The sequence below is a fragment of the Ursus maritimus genome, unplaced genomic scaffold (assembly GCF_017311325.1).
Source record: "Ursus maritimus isolate PB19 unplaced genomic scaffold, ASM1731132v1 scaffold_2, whole genome shotgun sequence".
NCBI lineage: Eukaryota > Metazoa > Chordata > Mammalia > Carnivora > Ursidae > Ursus > Ursus maritimus.
In genome coordinates, this window is record NW_024424452.1 from 24581152 (window position 1) to 24594172 (window position 13021).

General features: G+C 41.0%; 1 protein-coding gene across 2 annotated transcripts in view; it reads left to right on the forward strand.

Moving 5' to 3' along the window:
- Window positions 1–7184, forward strand: part of GDE1 (glycerophosphodiester phosphodiesterase 1) — a 19370-nt gene extending 12186 nt beyond the window's left edge. For both annotated transcript variants that reach the window (XM_008696948.2, XM_040635263.1), the window contains exons 3-6: window positions 109–214; window positions 2655–2747; window positions 5084–5295; window positions 6554–7184. In XM_008696948.2, the coding sequence (XP_008695170.2) occupies window positions 109–214; window positions 2655–2747; window positions 5084–5295; window positions 6554–6701 (559 nt within the window). In that variant the 3' untranslated portion in view covers window positions 6702–7184. The remainder of the gene's footprint in view (window positions 1–108; window positions 215–2654; window positions 2748–5083; window positions 5296–6553) is intronic.
- The last annotated feature ends 5837 nt before the right edge of the window (window positions 7185–13021 follow it).

Sequence of the window (13021 nt, forward strand, 5' to 3'; positions counted from 1 at the left end):
AACACTCTTTCCTGTTGGTTGGGGGACATTTGTCAAATGTCTATTTCACTAAACTTTTATCTTTTTCCTTTTTCCTGCAATATACTATTCCTTTTCCCTCTCTTATAGGAATGATTTCCCTGATGAAAAGATCCCTACCCTGAGAGAAGCCGTTGCAGAGTGCCTAAGCTATAACCTCACAATCTTCTTTGATGTCAAGGGCCATGCAAATATGGTACAGTTTATACCATAGACTTCACTTTTTTGAAAAGACATCTTATTTAATTCCTAGTCATTTCCAAAATCAACCATAGATTTTGCTACTTATTCTTCTTAAATTATTTTTACAAATTGTATTTGCTTATTAGAAGTTTACAATGCAAAAATCCACATCTTTAAGGAAGTAGTAGATTATGGAACTCTTAACCTCTGATGGAACCTTTGAACAACTTCTGATATTCTACAACTAATACAAAACAGACTTGGGTTTTTCTTACTTGGATAAATAGCATTTACAAAAGATATTAAATAAACCATAAAGAGGCACTTCAACTGACCTCATAAGAAAGAATTCAGGAGTTCGATACAAGACCAGTTGCATCTGGCTGATAAGTTAATGGTTTTAGATGGACAACTATGGACTGAATTTAAAGAGACCTCCCAGACATAAAGTTTGTGATAGCTAATAGGACATTTATCTTTTACTCAGAGTTATCCTTCCTGTATGACTTCTATCCCTTACGTATAGTTTTGTTATTCTATGATTTGAGTAGTTATACTTTTATGGTAAAATTACTATAATTTTTTCAAATATGTATGACATTCTTAAATAAAATTTTGCTTAAATTTTAGAATATATACTTTTATTCATAAAAACCTATTATTGCAATGGAAATCAGTGGGGAATTATGGTTTAGATTACAGTTATTCCCTTATAACCAACTTTTCAAGTACAAATACTTTTTTTCTGCATTTGGACAACTTGCAGGTATTTTCCCCCTTGCAAGTTATAATCAATAATGGCCATCTACTGGTGGGGGATTCTGGTGTCAATTTTTTTTTCTATTCATCCTGGGATATAGTTGAAACTAGTTGTTAAAACCTGAAATAAGAGCCTAAGTGTATATTCTAACTTTAGCACAGGAAACTCATTTTTGAAGAAAGGAGAATGGTGCTCTGGCTCATTTATTATTCTGGTACATTCTAGTATTCTGATGTATAGTTGTATATATCTAGGTTTTCCAGCCGGTCTGCATCAGAATCATCAGGAATACCTATTAAAAATATGAATTCCTGGGCCATATCACATAGAGAAGAAACTCTGAAAATGTTTAGGGTAGTTGGTCAAGGAACTTGTATTGTTAATGAGCACCTCAGGTTTTGTTGATGATACTGCCCACATTGGGATCCCTGATAGGTCCTACATTTCACCCACGGTGTACTGACCTTCATGCTTATTCTCTTAGAATAAAGGGGGAAAAAGAAGAAAAATAATTTTTTTAATCCAGCTATTTGAGCTTTCTGGTTGGGTGCTCACAGATAGTGTGGGCAACATTAGAACATAGTGATCTAATTTACCAGAACGGTAGTGTAAAGGACCAAGTGTAGCAAATCGGAGCTAGTAGAGCACAGGAGCCAAGATCATGGGCTTTGGAGTCCAACAGACTGTGATTAAACTCTGTCACTTGCTACAATGTAACCTCACCTTGATACGCTTCAGTTTCCTCATGGGGGGAGGGGGGATGGGAATAATTTAAAAAATGACCACATAGGGTTATTATAAGAATTAAATAAGTAATGTAGGTGAAGGGTCAGATACAAGGCATATGTTAATTCAAACAGCGAGTAAACAACTTTGGCTCTGTAGCTCACACTGTCACATTAGTGAAGGGGGAACAGGACATGACTAATTTCTATGTTCTTTTTTCTTTTTTGGAATGCGTTTTGTTGCTTACATTTGGTTATAGGTATGTGTGACTTTCCAAAATTTAGTGATATTTCAAGAATTATGATATAGTTACATTACTTCTACCTAATGCCTAGTCACCTCTGTTGTTAGCTGCTATTGATGCTCAATGGCCAAATCTGTTAATTCACTAGAGGTTACAAAATGTCAGTATTTTAGTTCAGTCATTTCTTCATTCATTCATTTAACTGGACTACTACAAAAAGAAACTTCTGTTCACCTTGGGAAGCTCTTTCCAGTTCCTCCCTTATCCCATTGTTTTTGCCTCCATGTTGGTGGTGAATGCCATTTCCTGTCAGACCCCTGGACTGAGAACATCTACCCTTAGTAGTTCCCAGGCTGGTTGGCTCATGCTTCTGCCAGGAAAGGCAGAGGATGATAGAGTTGTGGGTATAAAAGGACTTTTCCTAGTGGCTAAACTGGTTTATAAGGAAAAGGTTTAAAATTTTGCTTCCAGCTTCAGCTGGCCTGCTGCCTGCCATGCTTTCCAAAAAGCCTGACAAAAGGGATGAGCTTGTCACTGCCCCCCCATCTGCCGTAGATGTGATTTGAAGAAGGATCCCAATGGATAGTGGAATCTACCAATACTCCTTTCAACATCCCCATATATTAGTAAAGTTCTGATTTATTCAGTAGGGTTGTACTTAGTATGTAATAGTTATTGGCTGGGACTATTACATTTAAATACATGAATCTCTGTGCTTTGCAGGCTACTGATGCTCTAAAGAAAATATATAAGGAGTTTCCTCAACTATACAATAATAGTATCGTCTGCTCTTTCTTGCCAGAAGTTATCTATAAGGTAAAATTCAGGATTTGTATTGTACATAATACTGTGTTAGTTGATGGTGATAACAGAAATGGGCCAAGTAAGCATGAGATAGATGCCTGTTAAATGGAACTGAATTTCAGTTAAGAAATTCCTCTTTTGAAGTAAGTCAAGCAGAGAAAGACAATTATCATATGGTTTCACTCATATGTGGAACATAAGCAATTTAGCACAAAGGACCATAGGGGAAGGGAGGGAAAGCTGAAGGGGGAGAAATCAGAGAGGGAGACGAACCATGAGAGACTATGGACCCCAGGAAACAAACTGAGGGTTTCAGAGGGGAGACGGGTGGAGGGAGGGGGGGTGATGGGTATTAAGGAGGACACGTGTAGTGATTAGCACTGGGTGTTATGTGTAACTAATGAATCATTGAACACTACGTCAAAAACTAATGATATATTATACAGTGGCTAACCAAACATAATAATAAAAAAAGAATGAAATTCCTCTTTTAACAGAAATTCAGAAAGGAGAATGAACTCATACCCCATTTTAAAATACTATGATTCCTCTTTAAGCTCCTTATATATTGTTTACAGACTCATTCAGATTACTTTAGTAAACATTCTCAGAACAAAGAATTATGTAGCTCTTCATCTCACTAAGTAACAGAATACACCTTTTAAAAAAATAACTCTTAATGATGGAGAATTTAAAATATGCACAAAAGTTGATGGTAGTAAAATGAGCCCCCATTTAACTGTGATCCAGCTTGTTTCATCCATACCCCCATTCATCTACCCCAGTGTTATTTTGAAGTAAATTCCAGACGTCATTTCATCCATAAAAATTATATTAAGTGTCTTTAAAAAGTGATTCCCTTTTTTAAAACTACAGCCACAATAGTCATTATCCCATCTAAAACTGTTAGTAAGTCCTTAAGATCATGAAATTTCTAGTCAATATATAAATGTTTGTCTCAGAAATATAAACGGGTTTTTGTTTTTCATAATTGTTAATTTGAATCAGGACCCAAATAAAGACTACATACTATAACTTAAAATCTTAGAACCTATAAGTTCTCCTTTTTCCCCCTTGTGATGTATTTATTGAAGAAACCAGGTTGTTTTGTAGAGTTTACCCAAGTCCAGATTTTGCTTCTTATGTCATGATACAATTTAACACATTCTTCTCCTGTATATATTTCCTGTAAATTGGGGTAGTGAGAGTAAAAGGCTTGATTAGTGGAGGTTCAATTATTCTTGGCAAGATAATCTCATAGGTGAGGGTATTTTTTCATCAGGAGGCACATAACATCTGATTAACTCTTCTGTTGTGGTGTTGTTTGCAGCTGCTATCGATATCAGTGGCCAGCTCTCAATTTACTAGGAGTTGCAAAATCTTTAATATTTTAATTCTATCATTTCTTCATGTATTAGCTAGAATAATTCTATAAAAAGAAACTCATTTCAGGGCACCTGGCTGGTTGTGAGTTCAAGCCCCACATTGGACATGGAGCCTACTTAAAAATAAAAAAGAAAGAAACTGTCATTTAGTGTTTAGTTATGCATTCGGCAAATAAATGCTAATCTTGTCCTTTACTTACCAGTTTCCAAGATAGTGTTGGTTCTGTAGCATTCTTCAACAGTGACCCACGGAGTATGCATTTAAAATTTTACAGTAAGGGTGGAACCTATCCACATATAAACTGTCATTGAGGTGAATAGGGTCATGGGTCTTTCAGACATTTGGATCAGTGTTTCCTAATCTTACTTGACCACAGAGGCCTTCAGAATGTTTGCTACATTGTCCAGAGGAGCACAGAGTGAAACATCCACATCTTCCTGTTTCTCCTTGTCCTTCCCCAACCCTTGCCCCTACTTCTCTCTCTGCTCTCTTCTTCTCACTTCCTTCTCACCCCACTTCCTCAACACCCTCCCCCCCAAAGCCTTTCTCAGCCATTTTTCTCTAGAAAGGATCAAAAGCTAACCAGCCCATCTGGAAATGATCATGGTTCCATCTTCACTGAGTTCTAGTTACATATCTCTGCCAAAGTTTAAATCGATAGCCAATTGAAAGTTTGTTCTTATGACATTATGAAACTTTGACCCTGAGATTATAGTTCACTCATTTTAAAGATAAGGCTTTCGTGAAGCAAGTGTTCTTATTTATACTGTATATTAAATGCTTGACATCCATTACGTTATTTACTCAAAAGATTTATGTCTGTTTAGTAGACATGGGGGCCAGGGTACCATTACGGCCACTTCATCAGAATGAGTAAGTAACATTGGCTAAATCGAAAGAAAAATAAGAAGTATTGGATTTAAGATATGATACTTATTTTAATTTCCAAAATTCCCTTTCAGATGAGGCAAACAGACCAGAATGTAGTTACGGCTTTAACTCATAGACCTTGGAGCCTTAGCCATACAGGAGATGGGAAACCACGCTATGATGCTCTCTGGAAACAGTCCATGTTTGCGGTAATGGACATTCTGCTCGATTGGAGCATGCATAACATCCTGTGGTACCTGTGTGGAATTTCAGCTTTCCTCATACAGAAGGATTTTGTATCCCCGTAAGTTGGAAGGTTTTTTTATCTTCTCCTGACACATTTCCTGAAATACTCTTCTTGGAAGGGAGGGATTAACAGTGGACAGCTTGGATTGGATTTCACCCACAAAGCCCAGCATGCCTTTATTAAGGTGGAATGCCACTAGTTTCTTATGTAGGAAGAGTTCAGGCATATTTCCTGTTTCCAAAATAAGTTGATCAAATATTCTTAGTTTTTAGTGTACTTTAAAGAAAAAATAAACCTAAAAAAAGAAAAAGAAAAAAATAAACCTGCCAAACTATGAAAGAGAGATTACATGTCCTTGTGATTGGCTCCCTTTGAAAATCAACATAGAATCCAGGGCAGAGCCACAGTGAAGACATCCTGTGAGTGCCTGCCCTCCCACCCTTCTCCCTGCTCTGTTCTACGCTAGAGGCTTTGCTCCATTGCTTCCAAGAAAACGTTCCATTCCCTAACCTGCTAGCAGTCTCTGACCTTTATTGTGGCAGTTCTATAGCTGTGTATTTTAGCTGAGTTGTTAGTTTCATATTATTTCAGGCATGCGTGCTTTCAAGTCAGTCAATATTTGGTGTATACCCACAGTATTGCAAAGTATTATATTAAGCTGAAGATGCTATGGCAAAGATAGCCATGGTCTGCTCTCATGTAGAAGAAATAGTTGCTAATCAAATTAAAAATCCAATAAATATAAAATTACAACTAAGCTAAATGCTATGTAGAGAGAACAGCGTACATATACTGTGTAATTTGACCGAATCAGGGGAGTTAGGGAAAACATCCCCAAGGAGGTGACAGCTAAGCTAAGATCAGAAGGGTGAGTAGGAATGGGGTGGGAGGGTGGAGATCCAAGTCAGAGGGGAGACACATGCAAAAGTGTTAATGGCAGGAAGAAGCTTAGTTCTTTCAAGGAATTGAAAGAAAATCCATATTCTGTCACACAGAAAGGAAAGCGGAAGTACAGCATAAGATGAGGCCAAAGAGAGGGGTGGGTATAAGCCAGGTACGGCTTCCAATAAGACTTTATTTTTTTGGTGGAGGGTGTGTTTAGCCAAGTCACTGAAGTGTTGTAAGCTGGAACAGTGTGGAGGAGGTTCTGGTGCTGGGTTTTGGAACACTCCCTTTGATTGCACGCAGAGGCCCAGTTAAGAGTCTCTTTTGGGGCACTATTAGTACTCAGCGAATATCATAATTAGTGACCATTATAGATTCCTGGAACAACTGCTCCCTATTATAACAGGATGGGTTTTTCCTCTTTCTCCAGGGACTACTTGAAGAAGTGGTCAGCCAAAGGCATTCAGGTTGTTGCTTGGACTGTTAATACCTTTGATGAAAAGAGTTACTACGAATCCCATCTTGGTTCCAGCTATATCACTGACAGCATGTTGGAAGACTGTGCATCTCAGTTCTAGAATTTTCCCCCAGGGAGGAAACGTGGGGACAGAAACTGCCTGCTGGCCTCATGCAGGGATATCAAAATACCCTTTGTGCTAGCCCAAGCCCTGGGGGATCAGGTGGCTCACACAAGCAATAGTCGGTATTTGCATTTTTACCTGAACCAGAGCAAAACCTGGTTTTGCTTTCCTTGCTCCATGGAATGCCTGAGTTCAACACTGTTGCTCTTGAAAATCTGGGTCTGCAAAAAGGCACAACAGCTCCTGCCCCAACCTAGCTGAGGCATACACCGAGACCCAGTGAGGATAAGCACAGATTGAATTGTGCATTTCGGGGATGCAGATGCAAACGCATGGGAAATGCATGATCATTCAAAGTTGACATTTTAAAACTTGACTCACTTATGTAATTTACTTGTTTAAAATATTTGTATTCAGCTACGTTATCAATGTACTGTAGACATCAAACTTGTGACCATACTAATAAAATCATTAAAAGGAGCACTAAGGGAAAACTGTGTACCAAGCATCATGTCCTGAGACATAAGGAATTTAGGGAGGCTGCTCTCTGCAATCCAGGGACCAGAGGCAACAGCCCCTGGTGAGGAATGAAAATGGTAGGTAAATCTTGATACCAGTGCAAGGGATTGTTTATGGTATCTTGAAATAACTGCAAACCACTAGGGGGCAGGGTTACGCTCGTTGGGGCAACTCCACCACAGATGGCAATGGAACTGCAAGAAACATCCAAGAACATTTAGGCTTATCCTCCTTTTACAAATGAGAAAACCAAAACCTGTGGAAGGAAAAGGTCTTCAGAAATGACACAGCTGGTGACACAGCAGAAAGCCTGATCTCATAAAACTGAAATTTCCTACTGTTTGCCGGGAACTTCAGTGTTTGAACATGCATCATCTCAAACCCCAGAAAACCTTCGAGAGGTATTATTCTCTTTTTATGAATGAGGAAACCAAGGCACTGCAAACTTAAAGTCACTTATCCAAGGTCTGAGAGTCCTTGGTGCAACTGAGATTCAAATCCAAGCCAGTCTAACTCCAGAGCCCTTGCTCTTAACCACTTGCCCTGTCTGCCTTTATAATGTAAAGCCCTTCATTCCCAGCTCTGTGCTCTTTTCCACATAAGCTTCCAGGGGTCTTACTGTGAACTTAAGTAGCAATATCTAAAATGAAATTGAGTTGGGGTGCCTGGGTGGCTCAGTCAGTTAAGCGTCCGACTCTTGATTTCAGCTCAGGTCATGATCTCAGGGTGCTGAGATCAAGCCCCACATTGGGCTCTGTGCTGGTCTCGTAGCCTGCTTAAGATTCTTTCTCTCCCTCTGCGCTTACCTGCTCGCATGTGCATTCTCTTAAAAAAAAAAAAAAAATGAAATTCGAGTCTTCAAAAAATTGCAAAGCCATCTGTCTCCTGTAGCTGTCCCTGCTCCCACATTTCAGCCCCATCTGTAGCCTTGACCACAGGCCCTCAGCTTAGTCATGACTTCCCTCCTGAGCCCCAGTGGGTCACCAGCCTCACACTTGGAGCAGCCAGACCGCCAGTCCACACAGCTCTATAGATGGCAGAAGCGCAGGCTGAGTTTTGCTATAGTTGGTGTTGGCAAAGGCGTGATAGATGGGGCTTGGGACGTTTTCCATCAACATTTACAAAGGAATTTTCTTGAACCTAAGAGTTAACGGGACAAAGATTCAATGAATGGAGCGAATATCTAAACAGCGTACTTCTCTATCATACCGTGACTAGAATGGCAAGAGGAGGAGGGGAGCACAAAGACCAAACACTTCTGCAGACTGAATCCCCGCTTTGGCAAGCGGACTGCACAGCAACCAACAAGGGATTCTCTTGGGGCAGTACAGAGTTAACAGCCCTTCTGTTGTGGGAAGACCTCTTAAGAGTCAGGAGTTCTGTTTCTTGACCTTTGTCCCAAATCCATTTTGCCCTTGACTTGGGCTCAGTGAAGGATTTACATCCAGTGCTAAGATGTTGGGTCCTTGAAGAATGCAGAATTCGGGTAAAGAAAGGTGTTAGTACTACTATTAAGCGCTTGGAAGGCTTAATATAGGGGTTAAAAACAGGATGTGGGATCAGGAAAAACTAAATACCATTTTGTGTTTAGCGATTTAATAGCTCTATGACCATGGGCAAGTTAATTGATCTGTAAAATAGGGGCAGTATTTTTTAAGATTTTATGGGGGAGAGAGAGGGAGGATGAGTGGGGGAGGGGCAGAGAGAAGCAGACTCCCTGCTGAGCAGGGAGCCCGATGTGGGGCTCAATCCCAGGACTCTGGGATCATGACCTGAGCAGAAGGCAGACGCTTAACCAAATGAGCCACCCAGGTGCCCAAAATAGGGGCAGTATTGGTACCACCCCAGGGGGTGGCTGATTAAATGGCCTAGTGCATGTAAAGGCATGGAAATGGTATTAATAACGTATGGACTCTCTAACATGTACTAGACACTTTCAAATGCTTTCCATGTGTTTGCAACAGTACTGTGAGGTTGCTACCATCACAATCCCACTGTATTTTTTTTTTTTTAAGATTTATTTATTTGAGAGAGAGCGCACAGGGAAGGGGGATTGCGCAGAGGGAGAGAGAGAATCTCCAGCCATCTCCGTGCTGAGCCAGACAACAGAGCTGGACGGGGCGCTCAATCTCACCACCTTATGATCATGACCTGAGCCAAAACCAAGAGTCGGATGCTTAGGGGACTTCACCACCCAGGTGCCCCTCAATCCCACTTTATAGTGAAGGAGACCAAAGCACAGGGAGGTTAAGTAACTTGCCCAAAGTCACACACCAGTACTAGCGTAAGGATTTGGTCCAGGTGATATAATTGCAGAGCTCACACCCTAAACCCCTGCCTATCCTGTGTCCAGCACATAGCAAGGACTCACTAATGAGAAACAACTTAATCATTCCCAACACCTGTTACGGTGCCCATCACATAGTAGATGCTCAATAAATGTTTGTTGAAGGACCGAATTACGATTGCCAAGCGGAAACTCCTCAAGAAAACTAGAGGTACAGACCTAGTGTGCAGTGGGAGTTGTAGATAAATGATTCAGGATTCAGCAGCATCAAGGGGTTATCCGAAGTCAAGACAGATAGCATTCTTTCCAAGAAAGTCAATACAAATGAAAATTGCCCCCTCTGCTGTTCATTCACATGCTCCTCTGCCCTCGGGGTGCCACAGACAGGTAATGGGAAAAGACTATCTCAAAAGGCTTAAATCCTCTACTGAGTCAACAATACTCATTTTCTCATTTGGAGATAGTGTCTGCAATCCTCTTTTGACAAGAATTTCACCAAGATACAAATACTCCATTTTTATTAGATGCAAACTTCTAAATAAAATTGTACCTACCATTTCCTAAAGTGGTAATAGTGTTTCAACAGGACAATATACCACAGCTTTGAGGACAAATAAGGGTGAGAATTAATGAAGTTTTCCAAACATCCATGTAAATCTTTAGCTTGGAGTGATGATTACTATAGTGCAAGGTTGTTTGATTTCCTTGATCACAACTACTGAGGGTTGATGACCTGGTATGTTCCATTATCAAGCTAAATTATGCTCAAAATCTAACAACCTAATTAGCAGACTATTACCTGTATTACCAAGTAATACAGAGGTTGGAGATCAGCGAGGCACAATGGTTCTCAAAAGACACTGTCCTTTGAGACATTTATTCAGTATCTGCCTAAGGGGTAACTTGTTAGAAATGCAGATTCTCAGAGCCCATCCCAGAACTACTGAACCTGAAACTGGACAGCGCTCAGGGTCTGTTTCAACAAGCCCTCCAAGCAGTTCTACTTGCTCAAGTCTGAGAACCACTAGCCAGAGAAAAATCCAAAGTCCTCAATTCTACCACTAGCTTTGAGACCTTAGACAAATAACTTCACCTGTGTGTGCCTAACTTTTCATCTGTCAAATGGAGATCATATTTGCACCGACTGTCTTACAGCAATAATGTTATGAGGCTCAAATGAAGGGGGAAAATGGAAGTGATTTGAAAAATGTGTTAAAAGTGTAATATTGTTAGGAAGATAAAAATTAAAAATGTGGAGGTGCTCTAACACCAAACTACTCAGGGCATGGTGCTCAGACCCACAGCACTAGATAGAAATACAGACTCTCAGGCCCCATCCCTGACCTCACAAATCAGAATCTGCTTTTTAACAAGAGCGCAGGTGATTCAGGTAGGCAAAGTACTACACAGGTGTAAGACATTACTTGTACCAGGCAGGTGCAGTCATGAGCCAAGCCAGAGGGGCCCCTCTGCTCCACACCTGAGCTCCTCTCAGCTGGCCATCTCACGGTTGATCACAGATGTAAATGCTCTGAAAAAGTTCCAACTTTGAGAATTTAGGGAGGTGTCTGTGAAGTGCTACCATAGTGAGACAGTTCTTATTAATGAGCTGACTTCTTACCACCTGTCCTCAATTCAAAGACTATAAAAACATGTCAGTCATATACTATTTTAGTCACTCCTTTCGTAATTTAACTTCAAATAAAATCATCTCATTTCCTCTAAAATGAACTGGGCCATTCACGGCAGCCACGTAAAGGATCAGATCCTGCAGAAATTTAAAAGAGGCTACCTTTTTTTATACTTTTAACTATAGGGATTATCTCACTTTCAAGTGACTGTTGGAAAGCATAGGTTCCTTTTATCATTCTATACTAATTAAAATAAGGGTTGGAAGAGGAGGATGGGGGTGAGGGGCAAAGGGAGAGGAAGAAAGAGTCTTAGGCAGACTCGTGCTGAGCGCAGAGCCCAACACAGGGCTCAATCTCACCAACCCGAGACTACCACTTGAGTCAAAACCAAGAGTTGGACACCCAACAGACCGTGCCAGCCAGAAGCCCCTCCCTAATGCGATATTCTGAGCTCCCTAATTGCATGTTCAGGTAGCTTTTATGGTCAGGCAAGTTTGGGAAGAAGTACAGCAGTCCCCGCTTACCCCTGGGCGGATGCCTGAAGCCCTGGATAGGACCGAACCTTATAAGGTTCCGCTAATACTATGTGTTTTCCTATCACACACACCTATGGTTAATTTAGAAATCAGGCCCTGTAAGACAATAACAACAGTAACAATATACTGTAATACAAGTTACGTGAATGTAAGCGCTCTCAAAATATTGTTCCGTACTCACCCTTCTTCTCGTGAGGCGAGGTGATAAAATGCCTGTGTGAGGAGATGAGGCGAAGTGAGGGACACAGGTGCTGTGACGTAGCATTGGGCCACTACTGACCTCCTAACCATTGGTCAGAAGGAGAATCATCTGATTCTTGGCTGCCGTTGACCATGGGTCACTGAAACTTCAAAAAGTAAAACCATGGATAAGGTGTTCTAGATCCTGGCTCACTAGTTCTCAGCCCTGCCTTTCCACGGAAACCATTTGGGTAGCTTTGAAGAAAAAGTACAGGTGCCTGATTTAGTCAGTCTAGACCGGGGCCTGGGCCTGGTTGTTGTTGGTCAGCTGCCCCTGTGAGTCTGAGAGCAGCCAGTTACCGAGGACCCTGACACCTAATGGGAGGCCCTGAGAGGACTGGGAGAGTTGACCCCTCTTATAGAGCTGAACTGTATTGACCCAAAATTCATATGCTGTTTTTCTGAACCCCCCAATACCTCAAAATATAACCATATTTGGATATATGGCCTTTAATTAGGTGAATAAATTATATTAAGGCCATTAGGGTGGGACCTAATCCTATCTGCCCAATGTCCTTATAAGTAGAGGAATTTGGACACATAGAAGTACACGCAAAAAACAAAACAAAACAAAAAAAAGGATATGCAGAGGAAAGATGATGTGAGGACACAGTGAGGAGGTGACCATCTGCAAGCCAAGGAGGCATCAGAAGGAAACCAAAACTGTGAACACTGACAAGGACCAGGACCTTGGACTTTCCCGCCTCCATTTCTGTGGAAAATTAATGTTGTTTAAGCCAGCCTGTCTCTGCCTTTGGTTGTGGCAGCCCTAGCAAGCCAATACATTCCCTATCTCGAACCCAAGGGGGATTTTCTTTTTTAAAGATTTTATTTATTGATTTGAGAGAGAGTACAGAGCAAGTGAGAAAGAGAGTGAGAGAGAGAGAGAGAGCATGAGCAGGGGGGAGGGGCAGAGGCAGAGGGAGAAGCAGGATCCCCACCAAGCAGGGAGCCCTCAATGCGGGACTCCATCCCAGGACCCTGGGATCATGACCTGAGCTGAAGGGAGATGCTTAACTAACTGAGGCCCCTCAAGCCCAAGTTTTAAAAGCATCCTCACATCCAAATGTGTGTGATACCTACAAACTAGATGTTTCTCCTTTC